The sequence below is a fragment of the Amphiura filiformis genome, chromosome 9 (assembly GCF_039555335.1).
Source record: "Amphiura filiformis chromosome 9, Afil_fr2py, whole genome shotgun sequence".
Lineage (NCBI taxonomy): Eukaryota > Metazoa > Echinodermata > Ophiuroidea > Amphilepidida > Amphiuridae > Amphiura > Amphiura filiformis.
Genome location: NC_092636.1, coordinates 30211516 through 30232092, shown reverse-complemented (window position 1 = coordinate 30232092; position 20577 = coordinate 30211516). Strand labels below are relative to the sequence as shown.

At 35.4% G+C, this 20577-nt stretch overlaps 1 protein-coding gene across 2 annotated transcripts; it reads left to right on the top strand.

Moving 5' to 3' along the window:
* Positions 1 to 5041: 5041 nt before the first annotated feature.
* On the top strand, positions 5042 to 18156 carry LOC140160852 (uncharacterized). 2 transcript variants are annotated; one of them, XM_072184176.1, is made up of 5 exons: positions 5042 to 5271; positions 9101 to 9146; positions 9474 to 10253; positions 16618 to 16704; positions 17367 to 18156. In XM_072184176.1, the coding sequence occupies exons 1-5, from the start codon at positions 5257 to 5259 to the stop codon at positions 18008 to 18010; spliced, it is 1572 nt and encodes a 523-aa protein (XP_072040277.1). In that variant the 5' UTR covers positions 5042 to 5256; the 3' UTR covers positions 18011 to 18156. The 2 variants fall into 2 exon arrangements, with proteins under 2 accessions (XP_072040277.1, XP_072040276.1); XM_072184175.1 differs by having other exon boundaries at positions 5044 to 5271; positions 16615 to 16704.
* The last annotated feature ends 2421 nt before the right edge of the window (positions 18157 to 20577 follow it).

Sequence of the window (20577 nt, the reverse complement as noted above, 5' to 3'; positions counted from 1 at the left end):
CTTATGGTCCATAGTGTTTGCTTTGAAAGGATACATTACGTAACCAAATTAAATCGGCATACTCCCCTTGAACATGTTGAAGGACGAGCAAGGTCTGCTGACCTTTTATAACGAGAGGCAAATTATGTACACGCATGTTTGTGCGTAAGCACACTTGATTGTCATATACGCGTACTGTGTTCGCATGGTGGAAGCTCTATAGTCCGACGGTTCTTTATTCCGACGGTTCTTTAGTCCGAAGGTTCTTTAATCCGACGGTTCTTTATTACGAAGGTTCTTTATTCCGACGGTTCTTTATTTCGAAGGTTCTATAGTCCGAATTTAAAAAGGGTTCCCTAATCCGAATATTAAAAGAGGTTCTTTAATCCGAATTTTAAAAAATGGTTCTCTAGTCCGAATATGAAAATAGGCTCTATTGTCCGAATTTAAAAAAAGGTTCTACAGTCCGAATATAGAAATAGGTCCTCTAATCCGAATCTGAAAAAGGTTCTCTAGTCCGATTTTGCAAAACGGTTCTATAGTCCGAAACGGATACCGTGTTCTGTAGTCCGAATTAGTAAACGGGTTCTATAATCCGAATTTTATTTTTATCATTTGTTTCAGTGTCAAATCATCAATTGTTAAATAAAAATCCGCTGCTGTTCAACATGGTTGGTTTCTCTGGATATTTACCGTAGCGTATATTGACGTTCACCTTTATTCTGGTGATATTTTCTTCATTTTTATCCTTTTTCATTCCATTATAATATTATATACTAGTAATACTCTACGATGTATTCGGGCATCAAATCGAGTTCAAATTTTCATAGCGCCATCCAGCCATGTAAATGCTGCGGCTTTTTCATTTAAACAAATTTTAGTCATTTAAACAAATTAGTTTGCAGAATAGTTTTATCTTGCGATTTGGGGAGGGGGGGAGGGTGCCCGGGTTGTGAAATGTTTCAATGTACGGGTAGTCTTGTGATTTAAAATCATCATCATTTTCGACCCGTTCTCTACCCTGAAAACCCGTTTCTGGCCATGTTTCAATACGAGGGCCTACTTTATTCAAAAATTGTGTTATGCAACTTTTTGGGCGATCCAAGTTAATGTGTAAGTCTCAAATATTTATTTAAGCTATAACATGCCTCTCTTTTTTCACAGAAAGGCCAAAATATCTCTAAAAAGATTTTTGTTTTTACTGGAATCCATCTACATTACATCGTGATTTGGTGGTGTACGCCCTTTTAGCAGTAGAGTCATCTCGTTTACCGTAAACTCTGCTTTAGTCTTATTTAGCAAGAGGTTTTGTTAATGTTTTAAAAATTCGGACTATAGAACCTTTTTATTGATTCGGACTAAAGAACACGGTATCCGTTTCGGACTATAGAACCGTTTTGCAATTTCGGACTAGAGAACCCTTTTTTTGAATTCGGATTATAGAGCCTATTTCTATATTCGGACTATTGAACCCTTTTTAAAATTCGGACTATAGAGCCTATTTCTATATTCGGACTGTAGAACCCTTTTTTAAATTCGGACTATAGAGACTATTTTCATATTCGGACTAGAGAACCGTTTCTAAAATTCGGACTATAGAACGTTCGAAATAAAGAACCGTCGGAATAAAGAACCTCTTTTCAATTTTTTTTCGGACTAGAGAACCTCTTAAAATTCGGACTAGCGAATGCTATGAACACGTGTTCGGACTAGCGAACCTTCGGACTAAAGGACTTTCGGATTATAGAACCTTCGGATTATAGAGCAGTCCCCGTTCGCATACGTTTCGCATTTTGAATAGTATGCTTAGGCTATAATGCGCAATGCGTTTTGGGCGTTTAAATGTTACAAGTAAAATGTGTTGAAGATGTTTGTGCGTATGTGTATGCACTAGTAAATGTCATATGCGTACAAGGTTTGGCAAGTCTTGTGTTGATTATTATATACGTGCGCGGTTCGCGGGGTGCGTATGTATGTGTATACACTCGCGTATGTCATTGCGTATACTGTTCAGTAAGTCATGCATTCAGCATTTATGTGCGTGCGCAGGCGAGGAAATGCGTATTCATGTTTATTCACTCGCGTATATCCTACGAGTACACTGCGTACAATGATCACGCGTCGGCATGCGAGCTGGACAGATGTATCTTGTCACGCGTGTGTTTGGCGCGTGCGTTATCAACAATAATTATTATGAATACTGCCCTGATAATTCTAACACATTGAACCTACTTAATACAAGCAATACTATAGTATATACACGCATTACGTATGTTTAAAAAATCTTAACTTTTTTGGTGTACACCAAAAAAGCCTTGTTTCTTCAAATTTATGGACTTTCAAAAGTCCACTTCGAAAAAATTTGTTGTTAATTTTAATAAACATAAACATTTATATCATAATTAGCACGTTATATACTTAGGGCCTATATGGGCTTTAAAGCAAGTATGGGCATTAAAAACAAATATTCAATGATTTGTGATCCAAATCAAACACAAAAATACTGAACAACTCTGATTTTGGGGGTGATATGGAATCTACCAGTAAGTTTATTGATTGCAAAACCCTGAATAAAAATCCACTTGGGAAGCTAACAAACAGAGGGAGTGCGGTGACTGAAAAGATCACATGTGAACATCTATATCAATTGTACACAAATTAATACAAATCAGAGTTTTATGCTTAAATGTAATAGCAAGTGTATGCATAATGGGCAAATGGACTAAGGAGAAGTCTAAGAATGATCTGGACCATGTTAGAACTTGTGACAAAATATTAAAAACATAAGAAGTGTATCTAAAATCTAATATCTGCAATAAATTGTTGGCATGTTTCCTACTTTTCTGTTATCTGTTTATATTTTTATGTATATGCACATTATTTTATTGTCCGTCAAACAACTTAAACTCACTTAGTGATTCAACTTTTTATTGTTGAAGACCAAAACTTTACATAAAGTTGGTCAAAACAAAAAGGGAATGCGAAGCGCAAACGGTGAAACTGAAAAGATAAATGCTGGTATCTAAATGATACAATTGTATACAAATATTGTGTGTCAAAAGTTTAAGAGGTATTAAAAAAAACTTTGATGTTCAAAACACCAAACTTCCGCTTATTTTTAGGGTCATTTTCCACTCCTAAATAATAATAATAATAATAATAATAATAATAATAATAATAATAATAATAATAAATAATAATAATAATAATAATAGTAATAATAATAATAATAATAATAATAATAATAATAATAATAATAATAATAAAAATAATTCCCGACCTACCCTGTAGACCCTATCGAATTTAACTCAACCGGAACAGAGTAAAATTTGTAATGGCAGACATGTTGGTTCTAAGTGACAGAGCTAGAGGGAGAGGTCTCTAGTTCGATTCCACAACCATTCACGGCTACGGGTAACAGTTTCTTGGTACTACAAATACGTCAAATATACGTACGTTTTTAGACGGCATTACCAACGCAATTTTGCAAGTTGCCCAGTCAAAATACCTACCGGTCTGGCACAGAGGCCACATACAACTACCTTCGACTATATTTATAAATACGTATTTATAAATACGCACGTGATCTATGGGCACCATATTCTAAGACCAGGAACTCTTTAGGTAAATATCATCAAATTTAAGTATTAATTGAATTGCAAAAGTATTATGTATTATGTTATTATGTTATCAAAAACAACGTTTTGAAAGTATTTGCCGACGGAAAAAATATTTATCGACTGAAATGTTTACAATAATATCACAAAGTTACACAAACTAGACTATTTTGATGGTATTGTTTGCCGCCTTTGCATTCAAATGTACAGGAAGGCCACCCGCTGTGTTGAAGGCCACTTTTATACTTCCTATCTACAAGCTGTTATGGCAGCGCGACGGTGCTCACGTTCCTATTTATAAATACGTATTTATAAATATAGTCGAAGCATACTGGCATTGGTCTAAAATGGTTTCACGTCCCCTCCCTCCCCATTGGGCTATCCAGAAAATAGGTGCACACCCCTTATAGAGGAGAACATTTTCAATAAAAGAAATGTCTGAATTTTCTTTTTACTGGAAAAAGATTGGAAATGCAATAAAATGTATAAAAACAAGGAATTGTCCAAAATGAGCCCCTTAAATTTAGGATTTTTTATTTTCAACTATTTTTGCTGGATTTTTTAAGTATATTTGGATACTTTGAAAAGTCTGGATTTCCAACAATCTGGACAAAAAGTTAGGAAATAGGGGGTGTGCGTCTATTGTTTGGACTAGTGGGCCATTTTCGGGGATCAGTTCATATTCTATTCTTATTTTCATGTTAATTTGAAGATTTTAATATCGTAGTAAAATGTCATCTTAAAATTTAAAAATGGCTTCATCGTTTTTCTCAAAGATGCTGTCAATTTTCGCATTAAAATGACACTTCCGGCCCTCCTCACTTTTCCAAAAAGGTGTGGAAAACGAATTTGTAATTTTATGTGGCCATAATATATATAGTTTTAAGGAATTACTACACCTATTTTTGCATTTTCTCAAAATTATAGCGCATTGGGGACAAGTAAGATATGTATATTATAGGGCAAGGACTACAACTACTGCAATGGAAATTTTATTTCAGCACAGACAACAGTTGTGGAGTTACAGTAAAAATGAGGAAAACCAATTTTTGATCAATAAATCAATACCTACTTGCTTTGACTTGCTGAATTTTTAGTGCAGTAGGCGTAGTCCTTGCCCATATAATATACATATCTTACTTGTCACCAATATGCTATAATTTTAAGAAAAATGCAAAAATAGACACAAAATTGGCCAGGGGTGTAGTACCCCCTTAAAAGGATAAAAATAACAAGAGGCAAAAAAGGCTACTCCCAACTATCAATATAACAATAATCATTTTCCTCTATGAGCAAAATATATTGCTCTCTATCATTTGGCATGATAAGAATTTTTTTTAAACGGACATTCTTATCTGGTTCCCTGAGGTTGTATTGCAGCATGAGCTACGTCACGGAAGGCTTGGCCAGCGTCGTCTGCATTGGGAAGCAAATGTGAATACTGCCATCACCGATCCTCAGTTGATAGATCTGATGACGTCAAGTGTATACGACGTAATTCCCCCAAAGACTTATTGCATGATTCGGGGATTTTTAATATTATGCTGTCCCGTATGTACAGTTTGTCATTTTAAACATGGTAAATCAAGAAGGAAGAACGAACGTTATTAAACTATAAAGCTTTACAACAACAGGAAAGCGTTCGTAGACGTTTTTGATCATGGCAACTGCTGCGGTAAGTTAAAAATGTTCACTATCTATACGTCATGTCGTCCCGCCCGCGATTTTAAAGCAGAAACTTATGGGTGTGAATTCATCCCATTATATTTTTTTTGCTCCTTGGTTAGATAACTTTGTCTTCCATTTTTGCTGGACCATGAAATGGTACCAGCTTATAAGGCCGTATAAAATTAATGTTTTGGTTCTCGTCCCCTCACTACTCACATTTTTGGGATTTGTCAGATGTTGTTGTTTGTTTTGGTTTTTTTAGACTTTGGAATAATTTATGAAATCTTCATACTTAAAGAACTTGTTCGAACTTGTCACTACAAAACAATGATCAGCGTATCGGATGACATCATCTACATAGCTTCAGTGTCAACATGTTAGCACACGTGTGGAAACACGATTGTTTGATGGCATGTAAAACTGAGTCATAAAAGAAAAGTTGAACAATAATGGCACCATTTATATTAAATTTTGTTTGCATCTTCACAAGTGGTAGACACTTATATAATGGTATTAGAACATCGGCAAAAGACTTACAAATGGCAAGGACATTTTTACAAAAAAATTTATTATAAAATGTAAGGAATATATGTCATATTATTTGGCTAATTTAAATTAAAAATATATGTAAATAGCGCCCTCAATTTGCACAGAAATTTACAGTTTATAGAATAAAAATACCACAAAGAATCATATAAAGATGAATAATTTCATTTCAAAAAATTATAGAAATGAAAATCTATGTTTAAAATGGCTAACTAATGTATGTTTATATTAGTGTGACAGCTGTTGGTATTATCCTGGTCTAGAATTGAAAATTACAGGATATTTTGTGCAATGGGGCTGTATTATAAAACCCCTTAAATGAAGAAAGAAAGACAGACTATGATCAGTTAAATAAATAAAACATAAATAATTTAATTAATAAATTAAATAATGTCATCCGAGGTCAGAGGTAATCAGACAGAGTCAACTGAGGTCAAATGTCATATGGGCCAACGGGGTAACCCATAAATCTTAAAGTTATATATCAATGGAAAGCTTATGATGTCAGGATATTAAAAATTATTTTTCCGATTTTTTTGATGGCCAATAAAGCTGAAAAATTCAAAAAATGATTGAATTTTTGGTCTTTTTTAAGGCGCCCAAAAAGCACCCAAATCAATCGTCTATGACCTTGGGAATGCTCGTGACGTGAGCTCAGGGTTCGCAGTCACGTGATCTTACTCGGAAACGTGTAAACAAGACTTGCTTCCTGTACTTTGCAAGCTGCCCGGCAAGTCTGATTTTCACAATAAAGCTTGAAATTAGAGGAATCTTCAAGTTGCTGGTTCCTTCTATATATATTAGAAATAATAGAATTATTGTCAACACATAAATTTTCCGTAAATTTTTGACAAAATAAGTCATAACTGGCTGGGTATAACAGGGTAATTGAGTTTGAATTTCGCGCTGGGATCAATCCCATGCGCAAATGCTTGCTGCTACCGATGTCATGGACTGAATAAACATGATCGAATAACAAATTAAATACTTGTTTGTGACATTCCCTATATATTCTTGATTCATTGTAAAATGTCTGATTAAAAAATATCGTCTTGCAGTAATCCAAAAATTAATAAAAAACCGCCGATTTCATCAAATCCAGCCCATATAAAGGTTTTCATATTTAGCGTATTGCGGTAATACATTCTTTCCACACAATCGCGATTGAAAGAAACAGATACTCGGGCAGATACTTTATTATAAAATAAATACAATTTAGGCTTAGTAGACCGTTATTTGATGGAATTCTGAAATCTGAATAAAATTAAAATATTGTCACTTGTGTCATGATTCTTTAATGATAGTACAATCGGTGTACGGTACTGAAAAAGTGAAACATTCATGTTTTATGGATTACCGAACACGATGCGTAAATTGCTGTTGAAGTGCAGGGACGGATATGCACAAACAGCGACTCGCTTCGGGGCTTCGTCCTCTGTGTTTCATGGGGTGTTTCAGCAAATTTGATCAATCGTTCCCTTATATTTGGAACATTTACAGGAATAAATTTTGCTGATGAAGTAGCAATAAGTTGGAAATATCAGAATGTGAATATCAAATTGGTCATTTTGTCTGCAAGTACAGTACAGTCGCGGATACTGAACACTCGGCGTAGTGAGACTCAGTCAGTCACCGAGCTCATCCCGTATGTATCTATATACGAGTTCGCCTATCATACATAACCGGTTGTAAAGCTAAGAAATAATTAAAAAATCCTGTACATGTACCTTATTCTATTCCTTCATTTTCTCATTGTGATAAGTTCGTCTCAACTTGGTGTGACGATCTGAACTGGTAGCACTAGCAGTTATTTTTTTGTAATCTGTTTTCATTCCGGTTCTTCGGCGAATCTTCGCTCTTCGTGCTTTACTGTAATATTCCCTATGCATATCGTGGATGGCTTGGCCTATCCCAAATCACCCCGGCCAGCACTTTTCCCATTTTTAAATCCACACACTTTATTCAGGAACTTCATTCTTAATTTGATCATGATATTTCCTTCATATTATTCTTATTTTATTGAAGATATTTTTCATGTAAAGTAAGTTGACAATGACTGAATTCGTGCATTGGCCCGATAATTAATTAATTAATTTAATTAAATCATTAATCGCGCCCCAATATCAAATTAATATTCGCACACCTAATAAATCATGACCGCAAATCTGTGTAAAAGTGCCCTCCCGTAAAAAGAATAGGCATATATTAAAAATTATTTCCCTACCGATGGTTACACTCCTTATAAGACCCTGGGTCAGCAATCGTATTTGAGTCTTTTCATATCTCAAAATGCCAAGAAGGTATGACCCACTAAGGTGTGAAATGAAAGAGATCAAAGTCCCCCCCCCCCCCTCGGCTGAAGCCACATGGTCCAGCTATCCAGGGCCTTGTACCAAAAATTATTGTTCGCATATGGGAACCAAAGGCCTCACACAGTATTGTTACTGTGCATCCATCCACTGTTTGCTTTGTAATGGTGCATCAAACTGAAATTATAATACCTATAGCATCACAACCCATTGCAATATCGCACAGATAAATCAGAAACATGTGTTTGTGGACTTCAAAAGGTTTGGAAATAAGCTGTTCATATCTCAAACACCAATTTTTACCCTAACTATTAATTCATTGCTGCAGTTTGTTGTGATATATATTAAGGTTATTAATTATTTTAAACTGTTGTGATTTGGTAGTTCACAGCATCTTACGAATGGTAGTGAGCTTTGGCAAAAACTGTATTGCTCAATTCATAGCGAGTGTGTAGAAGAATTAAAATATCAGAGATATACTTTTATAGGTGCTGCGGTTCTTGAGTTACGTTGTAACGAGGGCTGAAACAACAACACTTTTATAAAACGTACATAACTCATTAACAACAATAAATTAAGCAAGTTTGCAAAGTATATGATTTGCAGAATGCATTTGTGCAAAACATCAAGGTGTTATTTTTCAATAATATATTGATCTAGATATAAATGAAAATCGATTTTTAGGTTGCTTCGACCAACAATATCTCGTCTACCCTTAATGTAACAATAATTATTCCATTGAATTGCAACTGTGTGTGACGTAATTGTATTATGTAAGGTGCGACTATCAAAGAAAAAGGGTGAAAGCCACACAGGAAAGAATTTTTCAATTTTGATACCTTTTTACGTTTTGAAGATATGCACTTGCACCAAGCACCAATGCTTACATGTATTTACTTTTTTGTCAAACATTTTCTCAGTGTTGGTTCTATGGGTGACCTTGTGGTAAATATTAAATTAATTTTATCTTACAAATTTCAGATCCCGGGAGGTTATGCACCATCTTCGGAGGATTCGGATGTATATGGTGAGTATCAATTCAGATTCATCGTTTATTTGTCAAGTATATAAAGTATTGCGTCACTTGAAAATGCGGTGTGTCACTTCAGAAGCTTCAAATATAAAAAAGTGCAATCTTAATTCCGTTTTTTTAAACAGTGCCTTTCTATCCCCCCAGCATTCGACAAGCAATTGACAAATTGGGACGAACATTTGGTTTTGCCTTCCCCACACCACCCCACCCCACCCCTACAATACTATTCTGGCTATGCCCCGGTTTTATCTTTTCTTATCACGCATTGTAATTGGTCTTGGTATTTAATTTGTGATTTGTCTTCTCATCTATTACTACTAGGACAAGATACTCTACGCTTGGCTATGGCCGGAATGACAGGGACTGGCAAAAGTGCACTCGGCAACAGCATACTTGGTACTGGTCTCGTATGGGTTGCTTGGATTGGACATTTTGTACTAAAACAAGTCAAACGCCCGTTCTTTAGTGAAAAAAGTCCAGAATCAGTAACCAGCAACTGCGAAAGAAAGGATGGTGAGATTCTTGGCCACAAAGTTTCAATTGTTGATACACCAGGACTTTTTGACACAAGACATGGCATCGATGATACAGTGAAAGAATTGATGAAGTGTATTTATTTGATTGCACCAGGTCCCCATGCCATCCTGCTTGTCATTAAAGCGGACCGATTTACAAATGAAATTGTTCGTGGTGTTCAACTAATGAGGAAGATTTTCGGCGAAGATTCGATCAAGTTTTTGATAATAGTTTTTACACATGTTGATGATTTTTTGGATGATGACGACGACGATGATGATAAACATGGCAATGCAGACCAAAAGCTGGAGTCTATAGCAGCCAAGCTGGATAAATTTGTTAGTCGCATCACTGGTCCGTGTCGACGGCTTTTGGAAGATTGCGACATGCGATACATTGGAGTAAACAACAAGTTTAAACCCACTTCTAAAGAAAATCGACAACAAATAGAGCATCTTCTGTCAATAGTAAAAAGTATAACAAAAAAGAACGGTGGAAGATGTTACACCCAAGAGTTTCTGGATCGAGCTCATGAAATCAATGTGGAAGAAAGGAAGAGGGAGGAGAATAAACAGAAGGAGAAAGGTATAGTATTCGTATACGTAGGTTTAATTTAGCAACTGATGCGTTCCCATGCAGTTTGTCCATGACAATCCGCACCACACAATACAGAGTATCTCAACATAGTTAACGTCGTAATATAGCCGCTAGATAGTATGACAATTAGGACACAATTAGTACGGAAATCGCACTCCATTATTTTCTTTTTCTCTTTTCAGAATGTTCTTGATTCACAAAACCCTTTTTTAACGGCGAACACCGAAAACTGAAATGTAAATTGTGAAAAAGTAGGTATAATTCATTTATGTTAGTGACCAGAGTCCATTTTTGTAACCCCGCTCCCAAATTTTTAAAAAGCTGCCCATTCCGTATATCAATATATAAAAAGTTTTGCGCTTTTTGTAGGAGCGTTTTACTTAAAACAAATTACTAATTTTAAATTGCATTTGAAAAAGGAAGCCTTATATTATTGCCAGCATGACCCCTTATTTTGGTAGGAGACATTATGACCTCCATGTGTTTGTCTTTATTCGCCACTTAGTACGTCAATGATATGATACTAAAGTATTGATTCATTAAAGTCATATTGGGTGTGCACTAGGCTATTTATTTTGCTGACATTAACTGATAATGTGTCTGCTTATAAACCAATTATTGCTTACTTCATGCATTAAAGGCCCTTACAGTGATCCCAGCGAAAGTGCAAAAAAAATTGTTTATAAATTGTCTAAAAGTGTAAAATAAGTCATTAAAATTATTGTCATTATGTATTCTTGAAATGGACAAAATTGCAAAAATGAGGAAAACAGTGGTATTGACAAAGCTGAGGCCTCATTCAAATATGTGCAGCTAATTTATATAGTGTCAGTATATAAATTACAGATTCATGTAAATTGCCTTATTTTGTTCTAAATACACCGCTTTCGACTGAACCACTAGCAGGCTATGTTAGCACATCTATGACAATGACAAAGGTACCAAAATCTGAATTTTGATGATTTTTTCGATGGTCGGGATGAGCAAATCACTGAATGGGCCTTTATAGTATGGTCGTTGGACATTTTGACCCGGAAAAAATTGGTACAAAGCTGATTTTTGCACCAGACAAGCAGAATACATCATAAAACATCATATCCAAAATCCGAAAAAATCCTCCTTGGGGAATTTGTTTTATCAAGATGGCCGCCAAAATGGCTGCCACAACATATAATTAGCTGTATCTTAGCTTCTAAAGCAGATATAATGATGATTTTAGTGTCTTTGAATAGGTTTAAGAGATCAGAGAATTCAAATTTGTACAAATATAACACACTGATGTCTTCAATCACACTGAAATGGCCGCCAAAATGGCCGCCACAACATATAATTAGCTGTATCTTAGCTTCTAAAGAAGATATGATGATGATTTTAGTGTCTTTGAATAGGTTTAAGAGGTCAGAGAATTCAAATTTGTACAAATCTAACACACTGATGTCTTCAATTACACTAAAATCCAAGATGGCGCCAAAATGGCCGCCACCACATATGATTAGATATATCTCCGCTTCTGAAGCAGATATGATGATGATTTTAATGTCCTTGAATATATTTCAGAGGTCAAAGAATTCAAATTTGTACGTATCTAAAACACTGAAGTCTTCATTCACACTGAAATCCAAGATGGCCGCCAAAATGGCCGCCACCACTACGTGTTATATTTAGGTATACATGTATTTTGGCTTATGAAGCAGATATGATAATGATTTTAGTGTCTTTGAATAGGTTTTAGGTGACGCAGAAGTCAATTTTGTATTTATCTAAAGTACTAAGTCAAGTCTTCACTCACACTGTAATCCAAGATGATCCTCAATATGGCTAAAATCAAACATGCTTAACTGTATATCTCAGCTTCTGAAACCAATATAATGATGATTTTAATCTTTGAATAGGCTTTTAAGACAAGATCAATGCATTTGCAACATCTTGCTACAGAGTCATGTTAAACATCAAGCGTGTGGATCGGATTCCAAATGAAACCATCTACAACCTGACCAACACCACTCCACTGGTTGCCAGAGTAAAGATTCATCAACTCAAATTTCTCGGCCATATTTTGCGTCTTGAAGATGACGAGCCTGTGAAAGAATATGCACTTTATATTCCACCACATGGGAAGAGGAAACCGGGACGGCCACGCACACTGTACTTACAGTACATGTATGTCCAGCACCTCCTGGGAGATACTGAAGGGATGCTGCAGCCAAACAAAATTGTTTCGCTTGCCCAAGATCGCATTAGTTGGAGAAAGCTTGTCGTCGCCTGCTCCGCAGCCGACTGATGATAATGATGAGGCTTTTAAGAAAATGTAGGTTTTAGGGGTTGCAGATTTCAATGTTGCAATTACTTAAAACACAGAAGTAAGTGCTCAGTAACAATAGAATCCAAAAAAGCTGCCACCACATGATTTTCTATATCTCAGTTTCTGAAGCAAAGGTAGCTATCTTCGACTTCATCTGCAAGTATAATCACCTCAGCGTTTTGGCAATTTTCTCCTCTGCAATCTCCACAAGCTGTGACACATTTAAATCCTTTTGACACAGGAACATCCGTTATTTCCACAAGGACTCCTGGAGGATAGTTTACATTTGTATCATACAAACAAAGCCAGCCGTGTGGTGCTGTATCTACATCCGTAAGGACCGGTGCTATTACGGTGTCAGAGAGTTTCCAACCCCATCGATTTGGATCCAAGTTATTGTTTGTGAGCTTTCTCCAAAGTATGACCTGCAAAAGAACACTCAGACTGTGAAAATATGCTGCTCTTTTTAACTAGGTGGAAGCTTTTGTGGATCAGGTGATGCTTTATTTGATGATACCATCGCCATGAATTAAGCGAACCGCAGACCGTTTAAAGAATCTTCTTCTCTGCCACCACATAAGACAACGAATAATCTGATGCCATTTGTACCAATCTGTTCTAATGTCGCCTCAGGATCGCTCATCTAGGATGATATCTGCTGCAATTCTTCTTATCTTCTGCAACAAACTTGTCTTTCCATGTCCAAATGTTGCAGAAGTGGAGTCACACCACTCCATGCATGGATAAACAGGACCTGAGATGGAATGTCAATACTTCACCAACGTTGTTAATAAGGTCTTGAACTTTCCAACCCACCGATATCAGCTATATTCTTGTCCCCAGTGGCATTTCTCTTCCTTGTCTTGAACATTGTCTTGAATGGTACATTCCACTATCAATGTGTCAGCATCTCCGGTACTATTGTGCACCATCCATCGACTCAGCAGCGAGATAAACTGGCATTTGTTCTTATCATATTCAGCTCACAGAATCTATGAAGGTTCTCAAACTTCTCATCATGACCAGCAGACCTTTTCTCTCGAATGAGAGGAACAACAGTCAGTTTATCTTGCTGCTGAGTCGATACTTGGAAACCAATGGTCAGTTCGTGCACAATAGTACTGGAGATCCTGACACTTTGATAGTTTATACACCTTCAACTGAAGACACACTTCCAACCGTGGACGTCCACGGTTCCTAAGGGTGTAGTATGATGAAAATAACGTAAAAACACAGCACTGTTTTTAAAGAAAAATACCCATATTTAAAAGTTGCAGTTATTTGAAGTCAACGTGCAGATAAATGGAGGGTTTTGCGTACTACAATGCTTGCGTAATAACCATTGGTCGCTGTAAACTGCAACTCTTAAATTCGCGTATTTTTGTTCAAAACCACTACTGTGTTGTTAATATTGAACGACATTTGACAAATGGGGGTATCAAAATGCGCATAAAATTCACCCTTCTTTCTATGTAGATATATTGTGGAAACAATTATTAGTTCTGAAGCTATTATTAGTTCTGATCGTGCACAATAGTACTGGAGATCCTGACACTTTGATAGTGGAATGTACCCTTCAATTTGCAAGACAAGGAAGAGAAGTACCTGTTGTAGCAGATGACACAGATATACTTGTCCTTTTGATGTACCATTGAGACCAGACTATGGCTGATATCTTATGTACTTCCATTCAGAGAAGAAAGGGTTGGTGGTTTGGAAAGTTCAAGACCTCCTGTTTATCCATGCATGGAGTGGTTGCGACTCAACTTCTGCAACATTTGGACATGGAAAGACAAGTTTGTTGAAGAAGATAAAAAAATTGCAGCAGATATCATCCTAGATGAGCGATCCTGAGGCGACATTAGAACAGATTGGTACAGCTGGCATCAGATTATTTGTTTTCTTATATGGTGGCAGAGAAGAAGATTCTTTAAACGTTCTACGGTTCGCTTAATCCATGGCGATGGTATCATCAAATAAAGCATCATTTGATCCACAGCTATCTACAAAAGCTTTTAATTTAAAGCAATGGGGCTGGAAACACTCTGACATCGTTCTAGCACCGGTCCTTACAATTTAGATGTAGCACCACATATGTTGCTTAAGCTTGTACGATGCGATTGTAAACTTTCCTCCAGGAATTCTTGTGTAAATAACGGATGATCCTGTCACAAAAATTGACTTAAATGTGTCACAGCTTGTGAAGATTACACAGGAGAACATTGCCAAAATGCTGAGGCGATTATACCTGTAGATGAGAACGAAGACAGCTACTTTTGCTTCAGAAGCTGAGATATTATATTCACATGTGGTGGCAGCTATTTGGGATTCTATTGCGACTTGCACTTGATTGTTATAAGCCCGGGTTTTAAGTAATTGCAACAATTCTCTGACCCTTAAAACCTACGTTCTCTTACAAACCTATTTAAAGATTAAAATCACCATTATATTGGCTTCAGAAGCTGAGATATTTAGCTAATCATGTTTGATTTTTAGCAATATTGAGGGCCATGTTGGATTGCAGTGTCAGTAAAGACATATACTTATGAAGATAAATACAAAATTGACTCCTAAAACCTATTCAAAGACACTAAAATCATTATCATATCTGCTTCATAAGCCAAAATATACCTAAACATAACACGTGGTGGTGGAGGCCATTTTGGCGGCCATCTTGGATTCCAGTGTGAATGAAGACTTCAGTGTTTTAGATACGTACAAATTTGAATTCTTTGACCTCTGAAATATATTCAAGGACACTCAAATCATCATCATATCTGCTTCAGAAGCGGAGATATATCTAATCATATGTGGTGGCGGCCATTTTGGCGGCCATCTTGGATTTCAGTGTAATTGAAGACATTAGTGTGTTAGATTTGTACAAATAATTTGAATTCTCTGACCTCTTAAACCTATTCAAAGACACTAAAATCAGCATCATATCTGCTTTAGAAGCTAAGATACAGCTAATTATATGTTGTGGCGGCCATTTTGGCGGCCATCTTGGATTTCCGTATGATTGAAGACATCAGTGTGTTAGATTTGTACAAATTTGAATTCTCTGACCTCTTAAACCTATTCAAAGACACTAAAATCATCATCATATCTGCTTTAGAAGCTAAGATACAGTTAATTATATGTTGTGGCGGCCATATTGGCGGCCATCTTGGATAAAACGAATTCCCCAAAGAGGATTTTTTCGGATTTTGGATATGATGTTCTATGATATATTCTGCTTGTCTTGTGCAAAAATCAGCTTTGTACCAATTTTTTCCGGGTAGCCACTGTTTTTCCTCTTCAACGACCATACTATTAATTAACATGACTTATCCGAATTTCTTCGTTTTTATGAGATTATAAAAGAGTGGTATCATTAGACCTGAAACTGTTCCTCTTTTTAGCTGATTTCCTTTTTTTCTGAAACATTTATTGTTATTTTCAGCGCAATTTGAACTTTTTAAAATGATTTTGCACTATTTTCCTCTTCTCTTTTTTTTTTAAATCATTTTCCTCTTTTTTCACAAGTGGTCAGTTTCAGGTGAAATCTAATACTTTAGATGCAGTTCTTATTTACATGGGCTAAAAACGTATTGTTTGAAAATAAAGTGAGCAAGTGAAAATTGCAATTGTGGGTGAATGAAAATTAGTCTTCTTCCCTGTACTTCTCTTCATAAGGCCAAAAAAATTGTTGTGTTGCCCTTTTTGAATGATGATTTTTACAGATTTGTTCAAAAACTCAATGTTTTTCACTTAAAATTAATATTTTATTGAAAGACTAGTCTTTAATTGATGTCTAACAGGTATCCAGAAGTCAAAATTGACAAATGTCCCCTAATTGAAGAAGCATTATTTAATATTTGAGGGGATTTTTAAAAACTGAAGGTTTAAAAAAATAAATAAATAAAAATCCGACCGTCCTACCCAAATTTCCCATTTTCCCACTTGAGGGCAACACAACAATTTTTTTTTGGCCTAATGGTCAAGAGCAAGGATCTCATCATATTCATTTTAACCCATTGGTTTCTTTTAAAAATTACATCTCTATAGCAGACGCCAAAAAGAAAACTGAGGAAGAAAAGAAGAAAGCAGAGAAAGAACGAAAGGCGACAGAACGGAAAAAGCAGGAATTGAAGAAAGGTACAGTATTCGTTTACTTATGTTTGTCTTAGCAACTGATGATTTCCCATGCAGTTGTAGCCCGGAAAACCAATAACATATAATAGAAATAGCGGTCAGATAGTATAACGATTGAGGCAAAATGAGTGAAAATTAAAACTAAAAAGTTTTGTTACTATCTTTGCAGTTCCAAATTGTCTCCCGGTTTCTCTCTGTCTATATTGTAACCATGCTAAAGGCCTCTTATTTTTAACTAACCAAGCCCTCCAATAAATATATCTTTAATAAAGGAATGAATATTCATTATTGACATGTCAATAAGCATACCGTAAATATCAAACACCAAAACAACATGCAACTTTAATGGTACAGACTTTTAAGCCTAAAATTCCAAAACGTCATTTTAATAATGCAAAAGTGGAGTTACCCCCGTATATATAAAGTATAATAGAAGTGGACCAAAATTTGATCCTTGAGGAACACCTAATGTGATATTTTAGTTCTAATCAACAAGGGTTTATAAAAGACACACAGTTTATACAAGTAAGTGACCAGAGGTCTTATAATTGGGGTTTATGGGGATTTGTCTCCTTCCTTGTATGGATCTTCATACTGGTCAAAAGAGCAGGATCTCATCACATTCATGATAAATCATGGGTTTATTTTATATTTTATCTTAACAGACGTCGAAAAGAAAAGTGGTGGATGTTTTGCGTCAGATTCAATGGTCAGAGTTCAAGATTCCCAGGGTTGCGTGAAGCTTAAATCTCTAGAAGATTTGGCTGTTGGTGATCTAGTCCAGAGTTACGATCCTGAAACCAACTCGGTCACATACTCACCAGTCTACTACATCATCTACCAAGGCAACAATGACCGCAAATCTACTTTGCGAGAGTTGGTTTACCACGGTAGTGACAGCAAGAAGCACTTCTTGCGTCTTCAAGCCAAGCATCTTGTTTATGCCACTATCAATCCATCGGCATCTCTGAATCTAGAAGGCCCTCCATCAAACCCGATCATGGCGGAGAAGGTCAACGTCGGCGACGTTTTGTGGGTAATAGACGACGATACCAGTGAGCTTTGTCCTTGTCGGGTGTTAAAAATCGGTGAGATTGAGGCCAATATTCGTCATCCAATGACGATGAATCACACCATCGTCGTTGATGGCGTCTTGGCGTCAGTTCATATGCACAACGAATGGCTCCTTCGGCAGGCAACGGTTCCGTTGCGTTTACTGTACAAAGTCAGTCCCCGTTTGAGCGATGTCTGGCTTTCCAAGGTAGCTGTTAAAGCTTGGGATTATGTTGAGCAATATCTCCTTGAGTAAATTGGTATTACGATTAACAATATCCTAGCTCGACTAGCTAAAAGATTTATAATTTGATTGGAAATAAAAATGTGAAAATCATGTGAAATACTCAATCGCATACGTCAAATGTCAGCAAAGAATTAACCTACCATGCCTACTGTCAGCAGAAATAACTAGCTTTCGATAATATAATGTTTTAAATAATGACAGTCGTTTGTACTCACTTAAAAGTAGCTGTAGATGTATATTATACGATAATCATCCATCGGTAATAAAATGTTTCATGTAGTAAAAACTAATAACGATAGTCGTTTGCACTCACTTCAAAGTAGCTGTAGATGTACATATGTGTATACTTGTATTATAACTCATATTCATATTCATATTCATATTCATTTATTTCCATAAAAAACTGACATTCACAAAAACAATCAAATTAAAAATTTACAGAAAACAACACATTATGGAGGAAGAGGCTAGAAGGCCAATAAGGCCAGATATATCGCCTCCCCTAGAAATTATAAAGTTACAAATAACATTTATACAAAAAAAAATCAATCAAACATCACATAAAAAGGAATCACTAACCAAAAGACAAGACAAGGACGGTGCTCAAAGATAATATATTAAGTATATTTTGAGATTAACATTTCTTTTAATTGATAACGGAAATGTTTAATAGATCTGGAGTTTTTCACAAAAATACCTAGTGAATTCAAAAGGATGGGGCCTTTAGTACGGATTGCGTGATCAGAAAAAACTTTTTTGTTTTTAGTCAAATTTAAGTCGTTTACATGTCTTGTCTTGTAGTTATGTACATCAGAGCGTTTGGAAAAATAATTATTAAATATAAGAGGGAGTTCATTAATAGAATACTTGTACATGAATGTACCCAAATCTAGTGTGTACATATCTTCGATAGTTAAGATGTTATAGTTTGCAAACAACGGTCCTGTATGTTCTCTGTAGTGACTGTTTGCTATCGTTCTTATAGCCCACTTTTGAAGTTTCATTAATTTACTTAAGTAAGTTTTACAGGTATCCCCCCATACAAGTATTCCATAATTAAGATAGGGCATTATCAAAGTACAATAAAGGGTATGTAAAATACGTTCTGGTACATAATGTTTTAGTTTGGTCATGACACCAACATTTCTTGACACTGTTTTTGAAATACAATCTATGTGGCTTTTCCAAGTGAGACATTCATCTATTAACACACCAAGAAACTTGGTTTGTTGTACTCTTTCTAAGGTAGTGTAGTTAAGTATGATTCTCAGATCATTAATTTGTGTCATATTTGGCGTTCCTAGTATCATGTAGTTTGTTTTACTGGCATTAACAGACAATTTATTTGCTCTGAACCAATTGCTCACTTCCTCTAGTTCTTTGTTTATAAGATTGACTTGCTTTTCTATGTTTTCATGTGAATATAAAATTGTTGTATCATCTGCAAAGAGGATGAAATCAAGTATATTAGATGTATTAGTTATATCATTTATATATAGTATAAATAAAAGAGGGCCGAGAATAGATCCTTGCGGAACTCCGCAAATTACATTTTTCAATTCTGATGAATGGCAATTATAAGATACATATTGTTTCCTGTTACTTAAATAACTTCTGAACCAGTCTAAGACAATGCCACGAAGGCCATAGTGTTCTAGTTTGTGAAGGAGAATATTGTGATCAATTGTATCAAATGCTTTAGACAAGTCCAAAAATATTCCAACAGTCGTCTCGTTTCTCTCAACCGCGAAATTTATTTTATCTACCATTTGTTCAATAGCCATAGAGGTTGAGTGCTTTGGTCTAAAACCAAATTGTTTAGTGTTAAGGATTCCTTGATTATCAATATAATCCATACATCTGTTAAAAACTAATCTTTCAAGAATTTTGGAAAAACATGGTAGGAGAGAAACGGGACGATAATTTGAGAAAACTTCAACATCTTGTTTTTTGAAAAGTGGTATGACCTTAGCTACTTTCATTTTATCTGGAACAATTCCGGTAGAAATAGATAAATTAAATATCATAACTTGGAGTCGGAAATAATTATCTTTAGGTAATAGAATGTTTTATGTTGTAAAAACTAATAACGATAGTCGATATAGATTTTGTTGATTTGAAATTATTTAAAAACCTGTGAATAAAGGAATCGTTTTTCTACCCTCCCAACGTTCTTTCTTCTAAAAATCTTTTTATGTTGGCCAAAAATAATCACATTTTCCAAAAATGGTGCTTTTAGAAAAAGTTGCACTTTTCAACATCCTCATTTATGTCAAAATTAGCTTCAACAAATCATTATTTTGCACTGCATGAATGGATCAGAAACAGACAGGTGAAGGAAAACAAAACAATTAAATCAATCACAAAATTGATATCGAGAAAGTTGTATGCATTACATGTATGATCCCATACAACTTTTTTTTACACATCATTTTTGAAAAATGTGATTATTTTTGACCAAAACAAAAGGATTTTAAGAAGGGATAACTTTGGTAGGGTAGCAAAACGATGCCTCTATTCACATGTTTTTAAATTTTTCAAATCAACAAAATGAATGTCAAGTTAAATAATATGCA

Coding starts and splice junctions, on each gene's coding strand:
- LOC140160852 (XM_072184175.1), top strand. Junction 10,254..16,614: donor GAATAAACAGAAGGAGAAAG/GTATAGTATTCG, acceptor ACATCTCTATAG/CAGACGCCAAAAAGAAAACT. Junction 16,705..17,366: donor AAAGCAGGAATTGAAGAAAG/GTACAGTATTCG, acceptor TTATCTTAACAG/ACGTCGAAAAGAAAAGTGGT.